General features: G+C 41.8%; 1 protein-coding gene across 2 annotated transcripts; it reads right to left on the bottom strand.

Annotated features, from left to right (window-relative positions):
- Positions 1-256: 256 nt before the first annotated feature.
- On the bottom strand, positions 257-4,516 carry LOC109874491 (uncharacterized). Of its 2 annotated transcripts, none has more exons than XM_031809945.1 (3): positions 4,321-4,516; positions 2,225-2,343; positions 257-1,984 (listed from the first exon to the last, which is right to left on the bottom strand). In XM_031809945.1, the coding sequence occupies exons 2-3, from the start codon at positions 2,227-2,229 to the stop codon at positions 544-546; spliced, it is 1,446 nt and encodes a 481-aa protein (XP_031665805.1). In that variant the 5' UTR covers positions 2,230-2,343; positions 4,321-4,516; the 3' UTR covers positions 257-543. The 2 variants fall into 2 exon arrangements, with proteins under 2 accessions (XP_031665805.1, XP_031665804.1); XM_031809944.1 differs by having other exon boundaries at positions 2,225-2,346.
- Positions 4,517-14,856: the final 10,340 nt, after the last annotated feature.

Here is a 14,856-nt window from a genome sequence, read left to right on the forward strand (position 1 = left end):
AGCATTGGGCCAGCAACCCAGTAAGGTTACTGGTTCAAATCCTCAGGCCGCCAAGGTGGAAAAATCTGCCGTTCTGCCCTTGAGCATGGCAATTAACCCCCAACAACTGCTCCCCGGGCACCGATGACGTGGATTCAGAGCAATTGGGTAAAATGAGGAATATGCATTTTAGTTGAATGCATTCAGTTGTACAACTGACTAGGTATCCACTCTTTCCCTACAAAGGTCTCCCGCCCATGATACATCAAACAGAAAGAAAGAGAAAAAGACTCTTTAATGTACTGAATGATTTGTCATGAGGACAGGTCAAGTCTCCCTCCCACACCAACAACCTGTAGTCATCCCCTCAAAATAGCAAAGAAAGAGGAACAGAAGGGATACCAGGTAGCTTTTTGGGAACAGGTTCTCTTTTACACTTCACACAGATGAACAATTAAAATACATCTCAATGAAAAACAGGGTATAGAAATGTTGAACAAAAGCAATTACACAAGCAGTTAAAAATGAGAATATCAACATCATATATCATGTTATCAGGTGAGCTCACCACTGGACAAGTCTCTCCCAGGGTGGAGTGCGTGCCTTTTCACCCCCATATTTCTCCAGCATGAATCTGACCTGGACCCCAGGAGACATGGTCATACTAGACTCATACACATAGATGTCATACCCAGGTATATCAGCCTGATGTGAGCCTTTTTCCTCAGAGAACTTTACAGCCCATTGCCAGGTGTTATAATCCAGGGTGCCTTCAGAAGAGTAGAACCCAACCCAGGAGTTATGAAACGTTTTCTTCCAGGCAGTGAAGGATTTCTTTACATACAGACGAGCGCAGGCCTTTCCATCCTTTACGAAGAGCTGCAGACTGGCGTCATGTCCGTTAATATCAACAGGAATCTCTCGGTTGGCATCGTGAAACTCAGAACCTCTCCAGATCTCCTCTTCGATAGTGGACCCAAAGCCCAAGTAATTCCACCAATTGTTTACCTCCTTACGGAGCCTGACCTGGAGACCAGGGTTAAGGGGTACTGAGGTGTTATAGCTCCCAGAGGCTTTGCCCCCGACTGACGATCTGTCCAGCTCGCTCTTACTGTCACTGTTATTGTTCCTATGAAGAACCACCATTAAACCCTGGTCTAATAGCCTGTTGGGGATCCCACTCCAGATGATCCTGGCTTTTCCTCTATCTGTGGTTTTCACCTCAAGCTTAATCAATGCATTATCTTCATGCTTCAAAGTACTTTGTGATGTTACACGACATGATTGCGCCCTAAATGTAAAGGACAATACAATTGCCAGAAGAAGTGCCAGACCAGGTGTGTGTCCCCAGATATTTTCCAGTTCTTGCAGACTGTTGTGGTTGATCTCTACATCATATATACGTGGAATGCCATTTCGGTCAATGGTTGCGAGACGTTGGATTTGTGTTAAGAGGTTGAAACTGACAAGGTATGTATTGTCTGGATCATAGCCAGTTCCTGTGTTTCCATTTGGTGGATAGTGCTGTGTGACATAGACCTCATCTACTATGAACTGATTGGACTCTTCCTCCCTAACTCTGAGTATGACCCTGTCCCTGTTGTTCTCATGTCCCCTTGAGTTGTAGAATCTTCGAGTTACATAATCAGGAAGTGCCAAAGCAACGTTGTTGTTATTGTGAACAAGGTTCCCTAGTGAGTAGTAACTTTCATGTTGATGGGGCAGAATAGGTAATGGATGGGGATTATCTGCATTTCTATAGAAATGAAAGCCATAGTCTCTCCTGGCTGGGTTGAAATTGAGTCTCATGTTGCTATTGTTGTCATTGTAAATGTTGTTGGCTAGCCAGTGGAGCAGCATGAGGCCGTGTCGAGGAGAGGTGTGACCAAACTCTATTCCCTTGAGGTCCTTTATTGAACTAAGGGTTCCTCTGACAGCGCATACTGAGGCCAGAGACAGACACAATATGAAACAACCCAGGATGTCCCTTCCAACCATGGTCGACCTAAGACAAAACAACGGTTGTGTCAACGTTTGGAATGATACCTGTAACTTATTTCTAGTGGTTGGTAATACATTACAGTTCCAATGCAGATATTTTCTATCAATATCAAATCATTTCTGGGTAACAATGAAGTTCCTTACTATAGTAGATTTTCATTCAAGTGGACAAAAGTAGCTTTTTAGCAAATAACAATCTCAAGCAAGAATTTTGCAGGCGCATAACTTACGGGGGTATACTTACTTCATCACCGTGCACTAAGTATATTATGCTCTCGCTATCTTCCTCTCTTTGTGGTGTTTGCTGAGGAGAGGTAGCTACAGGGCTCGAAATGAAGGGCGCCCGTCAGATTGTGTCTTTGTCTGCTGGACAATGAAAGGAAGTTGAACATGAGAGAAATGCTGGTTTCAATGGCATAAGGAAGTGTTTATAAAATAATTCCCTCAACATTTCTATGGTCTGATTTTGGTTAGGCTACTTTGAAACAAAGTAAGACATGCCTCATGAAATGACATAAACCTCCATGTTTTAAATAATGATGTTAATGGTAAAAGTGTTTCAAACGGCCTCCGCTCGGATTGCAAGGTGATGTGTGCACCAGGCACGGCCCTTTCTTTCTGTTATGAACATTTGATTTGACAAACATCCCTCAAGGATGTAAACAGAATTAAGCCTTTAAACGTTCATGTTAATTATCCTACATTATATCACCTAGACAACACTTTGAGATGTAGGCTAATTATTTATGTACAGGTAGCTGCCAAAATAAAGGAAGCACCAACATAAAGTTTCTTAATAGGGCACTGGGCCACCACGAACAGCCAGAATAGCTTCAATGCACCTTGGCACCATTCTTCCACAAGAAATTCCATAATTTAGTGTTTTGTTGATGGTGGTGGAAAACGCTGTCTCAGGCACCACTCCAGAATTTCCCGTAAGTGTTTAATTGGATTGAGATCTGGTGACACACACTTTAAACCCCCTTTGAGGCCCCTCTTTCAAAGTCACTGACATCTCTTCTTCTAGCCATGTAACCACAATAACGGGCAACTGGGCAATTTGACCCTAAACATGATGGGATGTTACTTGCGTAATTAACTCAAGAACCACACCTGTGTGGAGGCACCTACTTTCAATATACTTTGTGTCCTTCATTTACTCAAGTGTTTCCTTTATTTTATCAAACCGCAGCATCATATGATGCAAAATGGATCATAGGGAATGATTTCTGTATTTTGAAAGTTACACATCTTGAAAACTTGAGTGCTGACAAGAAAAATATTTGGGGACTGTACAATTCATAATAGACTGGTACTATGTGGTCAGCTAGCTAGCTATACCTATTGCCAGACAGTTAATACATCATTTTGCTAATAAAAGCAGAATGTATCATGTTAAAAAGCTAACCCAATCATTGTTAAGACCAGTCATTATAAGGCAGTGTGGTAGGAAAGCATGTTGCACATTTACATCACACAGAGATTGGAACTATCGGTTCAACTCATCTTTGCTGCCTGTAGTCAAAACAAAAGAAATGTTGTTGCCTTCATTCTGATTTCATTTGGTTGTCATGGAGTTTGAAGACGTGGCTGCGATCAACAAAGACACAAAGCAGATTGAACCATGTTGCCATCTGTCATATCCACCAGGAGAAGCTGGCTCTCATAGACGGGAAAACAATATGCCTGAAATGTATTTCTGGCAGTGACAGGCATGAACAGGTATTTGGTGCATTTAAGTTGAAGATTGCTGATGTTAATTTGTACATTTATGATTAATGGGTTTTGTTACCTGTTTTAACAAACCTTTTTCAGTTTTGTATATTTGTTCAGTTTTGTATCTAGTTTTTTTTGTGGTGTGGTTTTTATAAATAAATAAAACCAGGAAACACTCCATTTGACTGCACTGGCCCTTTAAAAAGTGTTCAGGACCAAAAAACAGTTAAAGATCTGAAAATGTTGGTTTCATAAATATCAAATTTTCACTTTGGAGTGAAATGTCACGTTAATCTGACCTACCAGGTAAAAGATTATTGGCACCCTTGATAAAGATGAGCAAAAAGTCTGCATAAAATAAATATACTAAGCTATATTGTATGCAAAATCTGAAATTATATTAATTTATACTAATACAATTGCTCAGAGAATGAGATTTTCTAAAACAAGTAAAGCAAAACAATCTTTAAAAAAGACAGGAGTATGGTCCCAACAAGTTTTTTAAACTATAAGGTTTTTTCTAAAATAACATTTGGAAACTTGTAAACATGATTAATACTGTATTGTAATGTGATGTAATAAGTCCTCACATCAAAAAAGTATTAATAATAATAATCATCTCACCTTCTTGTGCAGCCAAATACCATAATCTAGTCTTGACTTCTCTCTTCTCTATCAACAGAACCCGAGAATGAAACTAACTAAAAGGTGCTTCTTATAGCCTACATACACATAACCAGTACACAGGGCAGATACAAAACAAGGGTAAGAAAAACTGAGTTTTACAAAGGCTGATCTGTGATGTCACTGGGTCACTCATGTTTCTATAGAAATGGAACTTATCCAATTTCACTTTTAGAACGCAGAAAATATAATGGGCGGGATCTGACAGTTTCTATAGAAATGAAAGCCATGCTTCTGGTACTAGGGATGGACATCCCGAATCTTTTCGGTGAGCCGGATCATTTGGCTACATTCAGCTAAAAGAGACATTTGGTTCCCAAACGACTCTTCGTTCAGTCGCGCTTAAAAAAAATGTACCTACGACTATGAAGCAATTGCAAATCTCTCATGTAAAGCCTAAAAAGTTGCCTGCCATGATATCAGATCATGACACGTGTGTTCACATACATTTTAACTGACCAAATGATTAGATGGCACTGCAAAAATGTGTGGACCAGAATGAGGCTCTCTCCTCACTACTCATTGTTCTTGCAGTGAAGAATTACCAGCTTCAGATAATATTTTTATCTGCAGATAGCTGTCACGAGGTCAGCAAGTAGTAGTAACAGTATCAAAATCAGCGAGCCAAGTGAACAAGTGATTCGGTTACGAAAAGATCCGTTCAAAAAGAGCCATTTGTTCGCGAAACGACCCATCACTATCTTGTAGCCTACAGATACATAACCAGTACAATTGGATTTGCTCAACTCCTGCGCAATTTCTTCCGTCCTTTTGAAAAAGGTACAAGTTAAAACAGGATAGGCGGCGAGGAAAGGGAACGTGGATGAAAATGCGCTTGTATGAGGGCCGTACGCTAGCGGACGGGTCCGTTGGCACGGCGTGTGCAGCGGTGGAAAAGAACAGAATTTCCCAACTTCGTGCAAATCACAAGCGGCAAACGCTGGCCAATGACCAATCATGTGGAGTGATTCCTATCATGAATATTACGCTCTGAGACTCATCGCTGGAGACTTTCCCCAGAAAAGATGGCTGACAAAAATACTAGGGGGGACAGTTGAGTATGTTAGTTAATGTAGAGAAATGATTATGCATATTTTTTTGTCATAAAGTTAATTTACGAAAATTGCTATTTAGCAAGCTTGCTGACTGGCTCAAATTAGCCTGCTAGCTCGCTAACGTTACCTTTATGGGCATCTTGACATGAGTATGAAATTGTAATTTGTGTTTCATGTTTTAGGGTCTCCTGAGAAAACCATCAAACCAGACTGTCGTCTTGTGAAACAGTGGATGTAAAGAATCTAGCTAGCTAAAGCATTTACTGCAAAATTGAATGGACAATTTTGTAAGCTGGCCTTGCTGATATTTTCCATGCAATGCAGTTGAAGTAATGTAGTTAGCTAACTATTTTCTTGCTTTTTGTGTAGTGGAGGATAACAATAATTGTATGCCTATGGATGTGTAGCTAGCTATGTAGCCGATCTGTGTATGGAACCTAAAATGTTTGGTATAAATATTAGTTCAGAACAGTGTTTTTAATTGCTTCCACCAGTTAATCATTAATCCCCAATAAATATGCACATGATTGTTAAATGTCAATATTAAATAGCTAGCTATGAACCTCAGCTATCATAGCTGGTTGTATTGACTTCAAGACACTCTGAAAAGCTTTTTTTTTTTTTTACCTTTATTTAACCAGGCAAGTCAGTTAAGAACAAATTCTTATTTTCAATGACGGCCTAGGAACAGTGAGTTAACTGCCTGTTCAGGGGCAGAACGACAGATTTGTACCTTGTCAGCTCAGGGGTTTGAACTTGCAACCTTCCAGTTACTAGTCCAACACTCTAACCACTAGGCTACCCTATTGATTGAGTGAAAAGTAATAACTTTGTGCCAAGGATGCAAGTTGTACTGTAAATACATGTAGTTATTACCAAGCATGAGTTTCTGGCATTGTAGCCTGTACATTGAATATATTCACTGATCATGTACTCTACTTTGGCAAATAAAGGTACGGGTCATGTATGAATGTCTGTGAGACATTGTTTTTCAGTCATATCCAATACCAGGAGTATTGTAAAGGGTTGCGCTGATCGAATCTGGTATCAGGATAAGTATGACACTGAGTCACCGATTTTATGCTATGTATTTTTTATTAGCTAAGCAATAAGTGGTCAATGCAATTTTCATATATATGGGTCCGCTGTAACACCACGCAGGGTAGAACAGAGAACTGGCCAACACCCTAAAGATATCTTCCGACAATACTCTGACATTGACTAACAAATAGCCTATCAAAATGTTGGAAATTATAAGCAGAAACATCTAAATCAAGCAACAACAACAAATCCTGTCCCCCCTGTCCAAAAAATTGTTCTGCATACTGTAGCCTATAGCGCATTTTCTATATTTGCAGGTTAGGGTTGCGTAGAGGCCTCAGCTTTTCACTTTATCACATATTGTCGGACGGTTGCGGATAGGATATTAGCAATTATGGGCAGGTGAACAAACAGCTGACCCGGGCACCACTCGTCCCCGGTGCTCTGCTCCAGAATCAGGCTGTCTTCGGGGAGGTCCAGGGTGCCATCCCTGAGGACCAACGGCAGATTGCCGCTCTTCCTCCCAAAGCTGCCGACATCCACTAACCGGAAGAGGTAATTGGCATCCACAACCGCCAAGAGGACAATGGAAAATGTCCCCTTGTAGTTGTAGAACAGGGAGCTGGAGTTTAGGGGGGATTGCAAGACCACAAGCTTACCATCCACTGATCCCAGACGATGAGGAAAGTTCCACCGTTCTTCAAAGCCAGTAGCTTTGGCCCTCCAGTCGTCCTTGGTTGGGGCAGGCATGAATTCCCTAATGTGAACCTCTTGATGATGCACCCAACCTGCACGGTAACTAGGCAATGGTTTTGAAGTAATCTCCAGTTACAAGGTATCTGTAGTAATAAGGAAGATAATGTCAGACTTTTACGTCACCAGGTCATTGTGGATTACTTCAGTATAATATCTTTCATAACACATGATAACATTGTGCATGTACAGCATGTGACCACAGAATCATATGATGGATTGTAAAATAGGGCAGGGTTACACCTGTGTTGTGATAGCTAAGCTAGGTAGCTGGGTTGGATATTGAATCACTACAAGGCTGCCTACTAGACCAGTTTGGATGTCGTCTTTATTGACTTGTCACCTCACCATCATGAACCACACAGGTACTCTAGGGTTCTTTAATGAACTGTAGTTTTTTATTTATTTAGATGCACACACAAATACAGTTAAACATGCTGCAACTTGTCTTCTTATTACTTCTGTGGATAATCGTGCACTATCCGTTCTCGGTCTTCACTGAAATTCACTGGCTGGAAGTGGGAGTTACAACTAGCAGGCTAAAGAGAATGTCTCTTGATTGGATAGAAAGTTAGGGGTGATTAACTGATGCACTGTCGGACATTCTAACTAACGGGACAAACTAGGGGTGCATAGAAAAATTGGTCTAGCCTTTTCTACAAGGACAGCATCACAAATTAATATATATTTAGTGCATTCGGAAATTATTCAGAGCCCTTGACTATTTCCACATTCTGTTACGTTACAGCCTTATTCTACATTTATTTTTTGGAATTCCTTCAATCTACACACAATACCTCATAATGACAAAGCTAAAACAGTTGTTGAATTATTTTCAAATGAATAAAAAATAAAAAACTGATATCACATTTACGTAAGTATTCAGGCCCTTTACGCAGTACTTTGTTGCAGCACCTTTGGGAGCAATTACAGACTTGACTCTTCTTGGGTATGACGCTACAAGCTTGGCAGACCTGTATTTGGGGACTTTCTCCCATTTTTCTCAATCTCTGTCAGGTTGGATTGGGATGTCGCCGTACAGCTATCTAGACATGTTTGATCGGGTTCAATTCCAGGCACTGGCTGGGCCAATCAAGGACATTGAGACTTGTCCCGAAGCCACTCCTGCATTGTCTTGGCTGTGTGCTTAGGGTTGTTGTCCTGTTGAAAGGTGAACTGGAGCAGGTTTTCATTGAGAGTCCCTCTGTACTTTGCTCCGTTTATCCTCCCAGTCCCTGTCGCTGAAAAACATCCCAACATCGTGATACTGCCACCATGCTTCACCGTAGGGGTGGTGCCAGGTTTCTTCCAGACGTGACGCTTGGCATTCAGGCCAAATAGTTCAATCTTGGTTAAATCAGTCCAGAGAATCTTGCTTGTCATGCTCTAATAGTCCTTGAGGTTCCTATTGACAAACTCCAAGCAGGCTGTCCTATGCCTTTTACTGAGGAGTGGCTTCCGCCTGGCCACTCCACCATAAAGACCTGATTGGTGGAGGGCTGCAGAGATGGTTGTTATTCTGGAAGTTTCTTTCATCTCCATAGAGGAACTCTGGAGCTCTGCCAGAGGGACCATCTCATTCTTGGTCACTTCCCTGACCAAGGTCCTTCTCCCCCGATTGCTCAGTTTAGCCGGGCGGCCAGCTCTAGGAAGAGTCTTGGTAGTTCCAAACTTCTACCATTTAAGAAATTGTACCTTTCCCCAGATCTGTGCCTCGACACAATCCTTTCTCAGAGCTCTACGGACAATTCCTTCGACCTCATGGCTTTGTTTCTGCTCTGACATGCACTGTCAACTGTGGGACCTTACTTAGACAGGTGTGTGCCCTTCCAAATCATGTATAATCAATTTAATTTACTGCAGGTGGAATACAATCAAGTTGTAGAAACATCTCAAGTCTCATAGCAAAGGGTCTGAATACTTATGTCAATAAGGTATCGTTTTTTTATTTGTAATAAATTAGCAAAAATGTCTAAAAAACTGTTTTTGCTTTGTCGTTATCGGGTATTGTGTGTAGATTGATGAGTAAAATATTAATGTAACCCATTTTAGAATAAGGCTGTAACTTAACAAAATGTGGAAAAGGGAAGGCGTCTGAATACTTTCTGAATGCACTGTAGATACCACAATACAACAGTAGCATCAGTAACCTCAAATATGTCATCAATACACATTTTTCAATTAATCCCATAAAGAATGCATTTTATTGTAGCCTATGAAAAATGTTGTGTTACAATGCTATTTGTTACTGTTCTGATCTAGTCATAGGCTATTGTCATGTCTTCCCTTGCTATGTGAGGTCCTATCCTGGACAGCAGATCATCAAACTGGGCTTTATCAAGCCTGAACTGGCCCTGGAACATCACATTGTAGAACCGCAGCTCCTGCACCAGATGGTCCTCTCCACACCGGCAGCAGGCCATCAGGATGGGGAACCCACATGGAGCGCCGTCGCCGCAGGTTCCACCATTGATAGATCGTCTCAATATCCAGTAGTGTTCTTCAGTTTGCGATTCATGATGGAAATATAGACATGAAGATGTAATAACTTTTTATAGGCAAATACTCTCCCTCCAAAAACCTAAATATTACCTGGACGACAGGTCATTTGGTGTCAAGGTGTCAATTATTTAGAATTTCAAAAATGTGCCTATTATATGCAAATAAACAATTAAATACATTTTCTGATTTTAAACAGTTTTTATTAATAATTTAAAAAAGCTTCAATGCCTATGTATCTGTGAATAAATTCATGAAACGGAGAATGGATAAAAATATTTACCCATTTCTTACCCAGAATGTCATAAACTTGCTATGCTGAATTCTTGATGCACCACCGAATGAATGTGCTGGTATATGCCGCCAGCATACCCACATCGGCAGGTGGCAATTTATCGTGTGCTAGTGTACACGGGCCGTGTGTCACGTTCTGACCTTTATTTCCTTTGTTTTGTCTTTATTTAGTATCGTCAGGGCGTGAGTTGGGGTGGGCAGTCTATGTTTGTTTTTCTATGTTTGGTTTCTGTTTTGGCCTAGTATGGTTCTCAATCAGAGGCAGGTGTCGTTAGTTGTCTCTGATTGAGAATCATACTTAGGTAGCCTGGGTTTCACTGTTGGTTTGTGGGTGTTTGTTTCCGTGTCAGTGTTTGTCGCCACACGGTACTGTTTCCGTGTCAGTGTTTGTCGCCACACGGTACTGTTTCCGTGTCAGTGTTTGTCGCCACACGGTACTGTTTCCGTGTCAGTGTTTGTCGCCACACGGTACTGTTTCCGTGTCAGTGTTTATCGCCACACGGTACTGTTTCCGTGTCAGTGTTTGTCGCCACACGGTACTGTTTCCGTGTCAGTGTTTGTCGCCACACGGTACTGTTTCCGTGTCAGTGTTTATCGCCACACGGTACTGTTTCCGTGTCAGTGTTTGTCGCCACACGGTTCTGTTTCCGTGTCAGTGTTTGTCGCCACACGGTTCTGTTTCCGTGTCAGTGTTTGTCGTCACACGGTTCTGTTTCCGTGTCAGTGTTTGTCGCCACACGGTACTGTTTCCGTGTCAGTGTTTGTCGCCACACGGTACTGTTTCCGTGTCAGTGTTTGTCGCCACACGGTACTGTTTCCGTGTCAGTGTTTATCGCCACACGGTACTGTTTCCGTGTCAGTGTTTGTCGCCACACGGTTCTGTTTCCGTGTCAGTGTTTGTCGCCACACGGTTCTGTTTCCGTGTCAGTGTTTGTCGTCACACGGTTCTGTTTCCGTGTCAGTGTTTGTCGCCACACGGTACTGTTTCCGTGTCAGTGTTTGTCGCCACACGGTACTGTTTCCGTGTCAGTGTTTGTCGCCACACGGTACTGTTTCCGTGTCAGTGTTTATCGCCACACGGTACTGTTTCCGTGTCAGTGTTTGTCGCCACACGGTTCTGTTTCCGTGTCAGTGTTTGTCGCCACACGGTACTGTTTCCGTGTCAGTGTTTGTCGCCACACGGTACTGTTTCCGTGTCAGTGTTTGTCGCCACACGGTACTGTTTCCGTGTCAGTGTTTGTCGCCACACGGTACTGTTTCCGTGTCAGTGTTTGTCGCCACACGGTACTGTTTCGGTTTCGTTTCCTCACGTTTCTTTTGTTATTTTTGTATTCAGTGTTCAGTGCTTTTTTGATTGAAGTTATGGACACTTACAACGCTGCATCTTGGTCCGATCTTTACTCCTCTTCAGACGAAGAGGAGATCTGCCGTTACACCGTGAGACTCTCGTTCTCCACTTGAGCGTCATCAGGCAAATGACGTTTCCGGGGGTGAACCCCAAAATAAATGTGTAAGGTGATCAAAACAAATTACGTTAGTTGTGCAAGACATTTTATAGATAAACCATCAGTAAACTCATCAAAAAAAGAAACGTCCCTTTTCCAGGAAACGGTCTTTCAAAGATAATTTGTACATTTCCAAATACTTCAGATTTTTATTGTGAATGGTTTAAACACCGTTTCCCATGCTTGTTCAATGAACCATAAGCAATTAATGAACATGCACCTCTGGAACAGTCGTTAAAACACTAACAGCTTACTGACAGTAGGCAATTAAGGTAGCAGTTATGAAAACTTAGGACACTAAAAGAGGCCTTTCTACTGACTCTGAAAAACACCAAAAGAAAGATGCCCAGGGTCCCTGCTCATCTGCGTGAACGTGCCTTAGGTATGCTGCAAGGAGGCATGAGGACTGCAGATGTGGCCAGGGCAATACATTGCAATGTCCATACTGTGAGACGTCTAACACAGCACTACAGGGAGACAGGACGGACAGCTGATCGTCCTCGCAGTGGCAGACCACGTGTAACACCTGCACAGGATTGGTACATCCGAACATCACACCTGCGGGACAGGAACAGGATGGCATCAACTGCCCAAGTTACACCAGGAACGCACAATCCCTTCATCAGTCCTCAGACTTTCAGACATTTTTTTTTATTAACCTCCCCAGAAGTAAGTCTCTCACTGTTGCCGCCTACTATCGACCCCCCTCCGCTCCCAGCTGTGCCCTGGACACCACTTGTGAATTGATCGCACCCCCATCTAGCTTCAGAGTTCCTTCTGTTAGGTGATCTAAACTGGGATATGCTTAACATCCTGGCAGTCCTACAATCTAAGCTAGATGCCCTCAATCTCACACAAATCATCAAGGAACTCACCAGGTACAACCCTAAATCTGTAAACATGGGCACCCTCATAGACATTATCCTGACCAACTGACCAATTATCCTGGCCAATTATCCTGCCCTCCAAATACACCGCTGTTTTCAATCAGGATCTCAGCAATCACTGCCTCATTGCCTGTATCCACTATGGGTCCTCGGTCAAACGACCACCCCTCATCACTGTCAAACGCTCCCTAAAACACTTCTGCAAGCAGGCCTTTCTAATCGACCTGGCCCGGGTATCCTGGAAGGATATTGACCTCATCCCGTCAGTCGAGGATGCCTGGTCAATCTTTAAAAGTAATTTCCTCACTTAGATAAGCATGCCCCGTTCAAAAAACTATCCCTAACGATGCTAGGCCAATTGTGCGCCGCCCCATGGGCCTCCCGGTCATGGCCGGCTGCGACAGAGCCTGGACTCAAACCCAGAATCTCTGGTGGCACAGCTAGCTCTGCGATGCAGTGCCTTAGACCACTGCACCACCCGGGAGGCCATGATACAGTGAATTATAAGTGAAATAATCTGTCTGTAAACAATTGTTGGATAAATTACTTGTGTCATGAACAAAGTAGATGTCTTAACCGACTTGCCAAAACTATAGTTTGTTAAGAAGAAATTTGTGGAGTGGTTAAAAATTTGTTAATGACTCTGTCATGACGATGGCCTGGGGGTAGGTTTATGAGAGTCATAAATACCTCTCCCCTCCTTTTTCCTCTCTCTACCCTACTGATGGGACTATTGAAAATCCCTTGGTTAACATAGGGATTCTGGGAATATCAGGTGGGGGGAAATGAACCATATTTTGGTAATCCAACCAGTGTACCATATGCGTTGGTACTTAATGAATATGATGTCAGTTCGGTTGTCATCTGAGACATTCTCATCAATGACATAAACTCTACAGTGGAAAGTCTACACATTGTAGCTATCAGATTCACATGGAATTGTACAATTTAAATGTTTGAATATAAAACTATTGGTGAAAAGATTAAATGTAACTTTAGCTTCCAAATGAGAGATTTGGGTTTTCGTAAGGTTAGGGCTCTGCTCAATCAGTGGCCGCCCCTGTGAAGAGACATGGGTTATAAAACTATGAAAACACACCCTTCTCCCTCCACTATATAAAGCCTTGACGAAAATGTAACCTCCTTTTCCGGGTACATCAGGATGACTATCCGATGTCAGAAGGGTTCAGATAATAACTACAGAACGAAGCCAACCTCAGTGTGAGCTTTGGTTGCGAATGGTATGAACTTTGAACTCTTATTCACTACAGAAGTGATACCTCCTAGCCATTGAGTTAGCAACAGAAGCTGCAAACATGGGCTAGGAAAAAACAGACAGATTATCCCATCTACCACACAACGACGTTACTACAACATATTCAATTTACCAGCAGAGACATTCTTCAAAGGACAAAGGACTCTGTTGGGCAACACGGCCTTCCATCTACCACTAACCTACCACATCTCAGCTCAGAGTAAATATTGATTGCATTTTCTTTTTCCAAATGGGCGGTAATTTAGAATGCATAAGATACTGTATTTACAATAGCATGGCTTCTCCTTTTGTTCCTCAAGTCTTCCCGCTCTTTCACTCAAATCCTTTTATTTTGTCTAACTAGCTGTCATATCTGTTCCGTCCGCTAGGGACGTTTTCCTTTATGATTTAATTTGTAATCAAGGTAAGATTCATTGTGTGTATATGTAATTCTGTGTGAATAGTTAGGCATTTAGTAAATACATAATTAAACCCAATTTTGTATTGCTTATTCAACTTGTTAGCCAGGGTTTGTGAAGATAACCAAGAATTTACAACTTTCAGATGAGACTGAAATAAGGTGATGATTAATATTGACTGCTATTGATGTAAAATATTACTAGGTCTTTTAGAGTTTATTCGGAAGATAACTGCTCTATAAATATTATTTCGTGGTGCCCCAACTTTCTAGTTAATTACATTTACATGATTAGCTCAGTCAGGTAATATTATTACAGAGAAAGGATTTTATAGAATAGCATGTCATATCACTTAATCCTGCATAGCCAAAGGCACGACAACTCCAACCTAAGTGTATGTAAACTTTCGACTTCAACTGTACATGTTGAATTTCTCAAAGTCATAACCACTATCAGAAAAATACAATAGGCTGGGAAGCACCTCCCACTGCAGAATGTATCTATCTACAGCTACCGTTTGGTCTAGCTTAGCAGGGCTGGGCTTGGTTATGATATTTGTCACTGACTATTACCAATGTGCTTTCGTGAGAAGGAGAGATCTTTTGTTGTTATGAGGTCTCTTAAGAACTAAATAGATTCACTGTTGCTATGGAAGTCATTCCAAAGGGTAGGTTTAACAGTGCAAATGAAATGTGACCATCCTTTATCACTCATATAGCATCAATGAGACTATTTAGGCCTAAGGTATATGGCATTTGCACAGTCAGA

The sequence above is a fragment of the Oncorhynchus kisutch genome, linkage group LG30 (assembly GCF_002021735.2).
Source record: "Oncorhynchus kisutch isolate 150728-3 linkage group LG30, Okis_V2, whole genome shotgun sequence".
In the NCBI taxonomy this organism is placed as follows: Eukaryota; Metazoa; Chordata; class Actinopteri; order Salmoniformes; family Salmonidae; genus Oncorhynchus; species Oncorhynchus kisutch.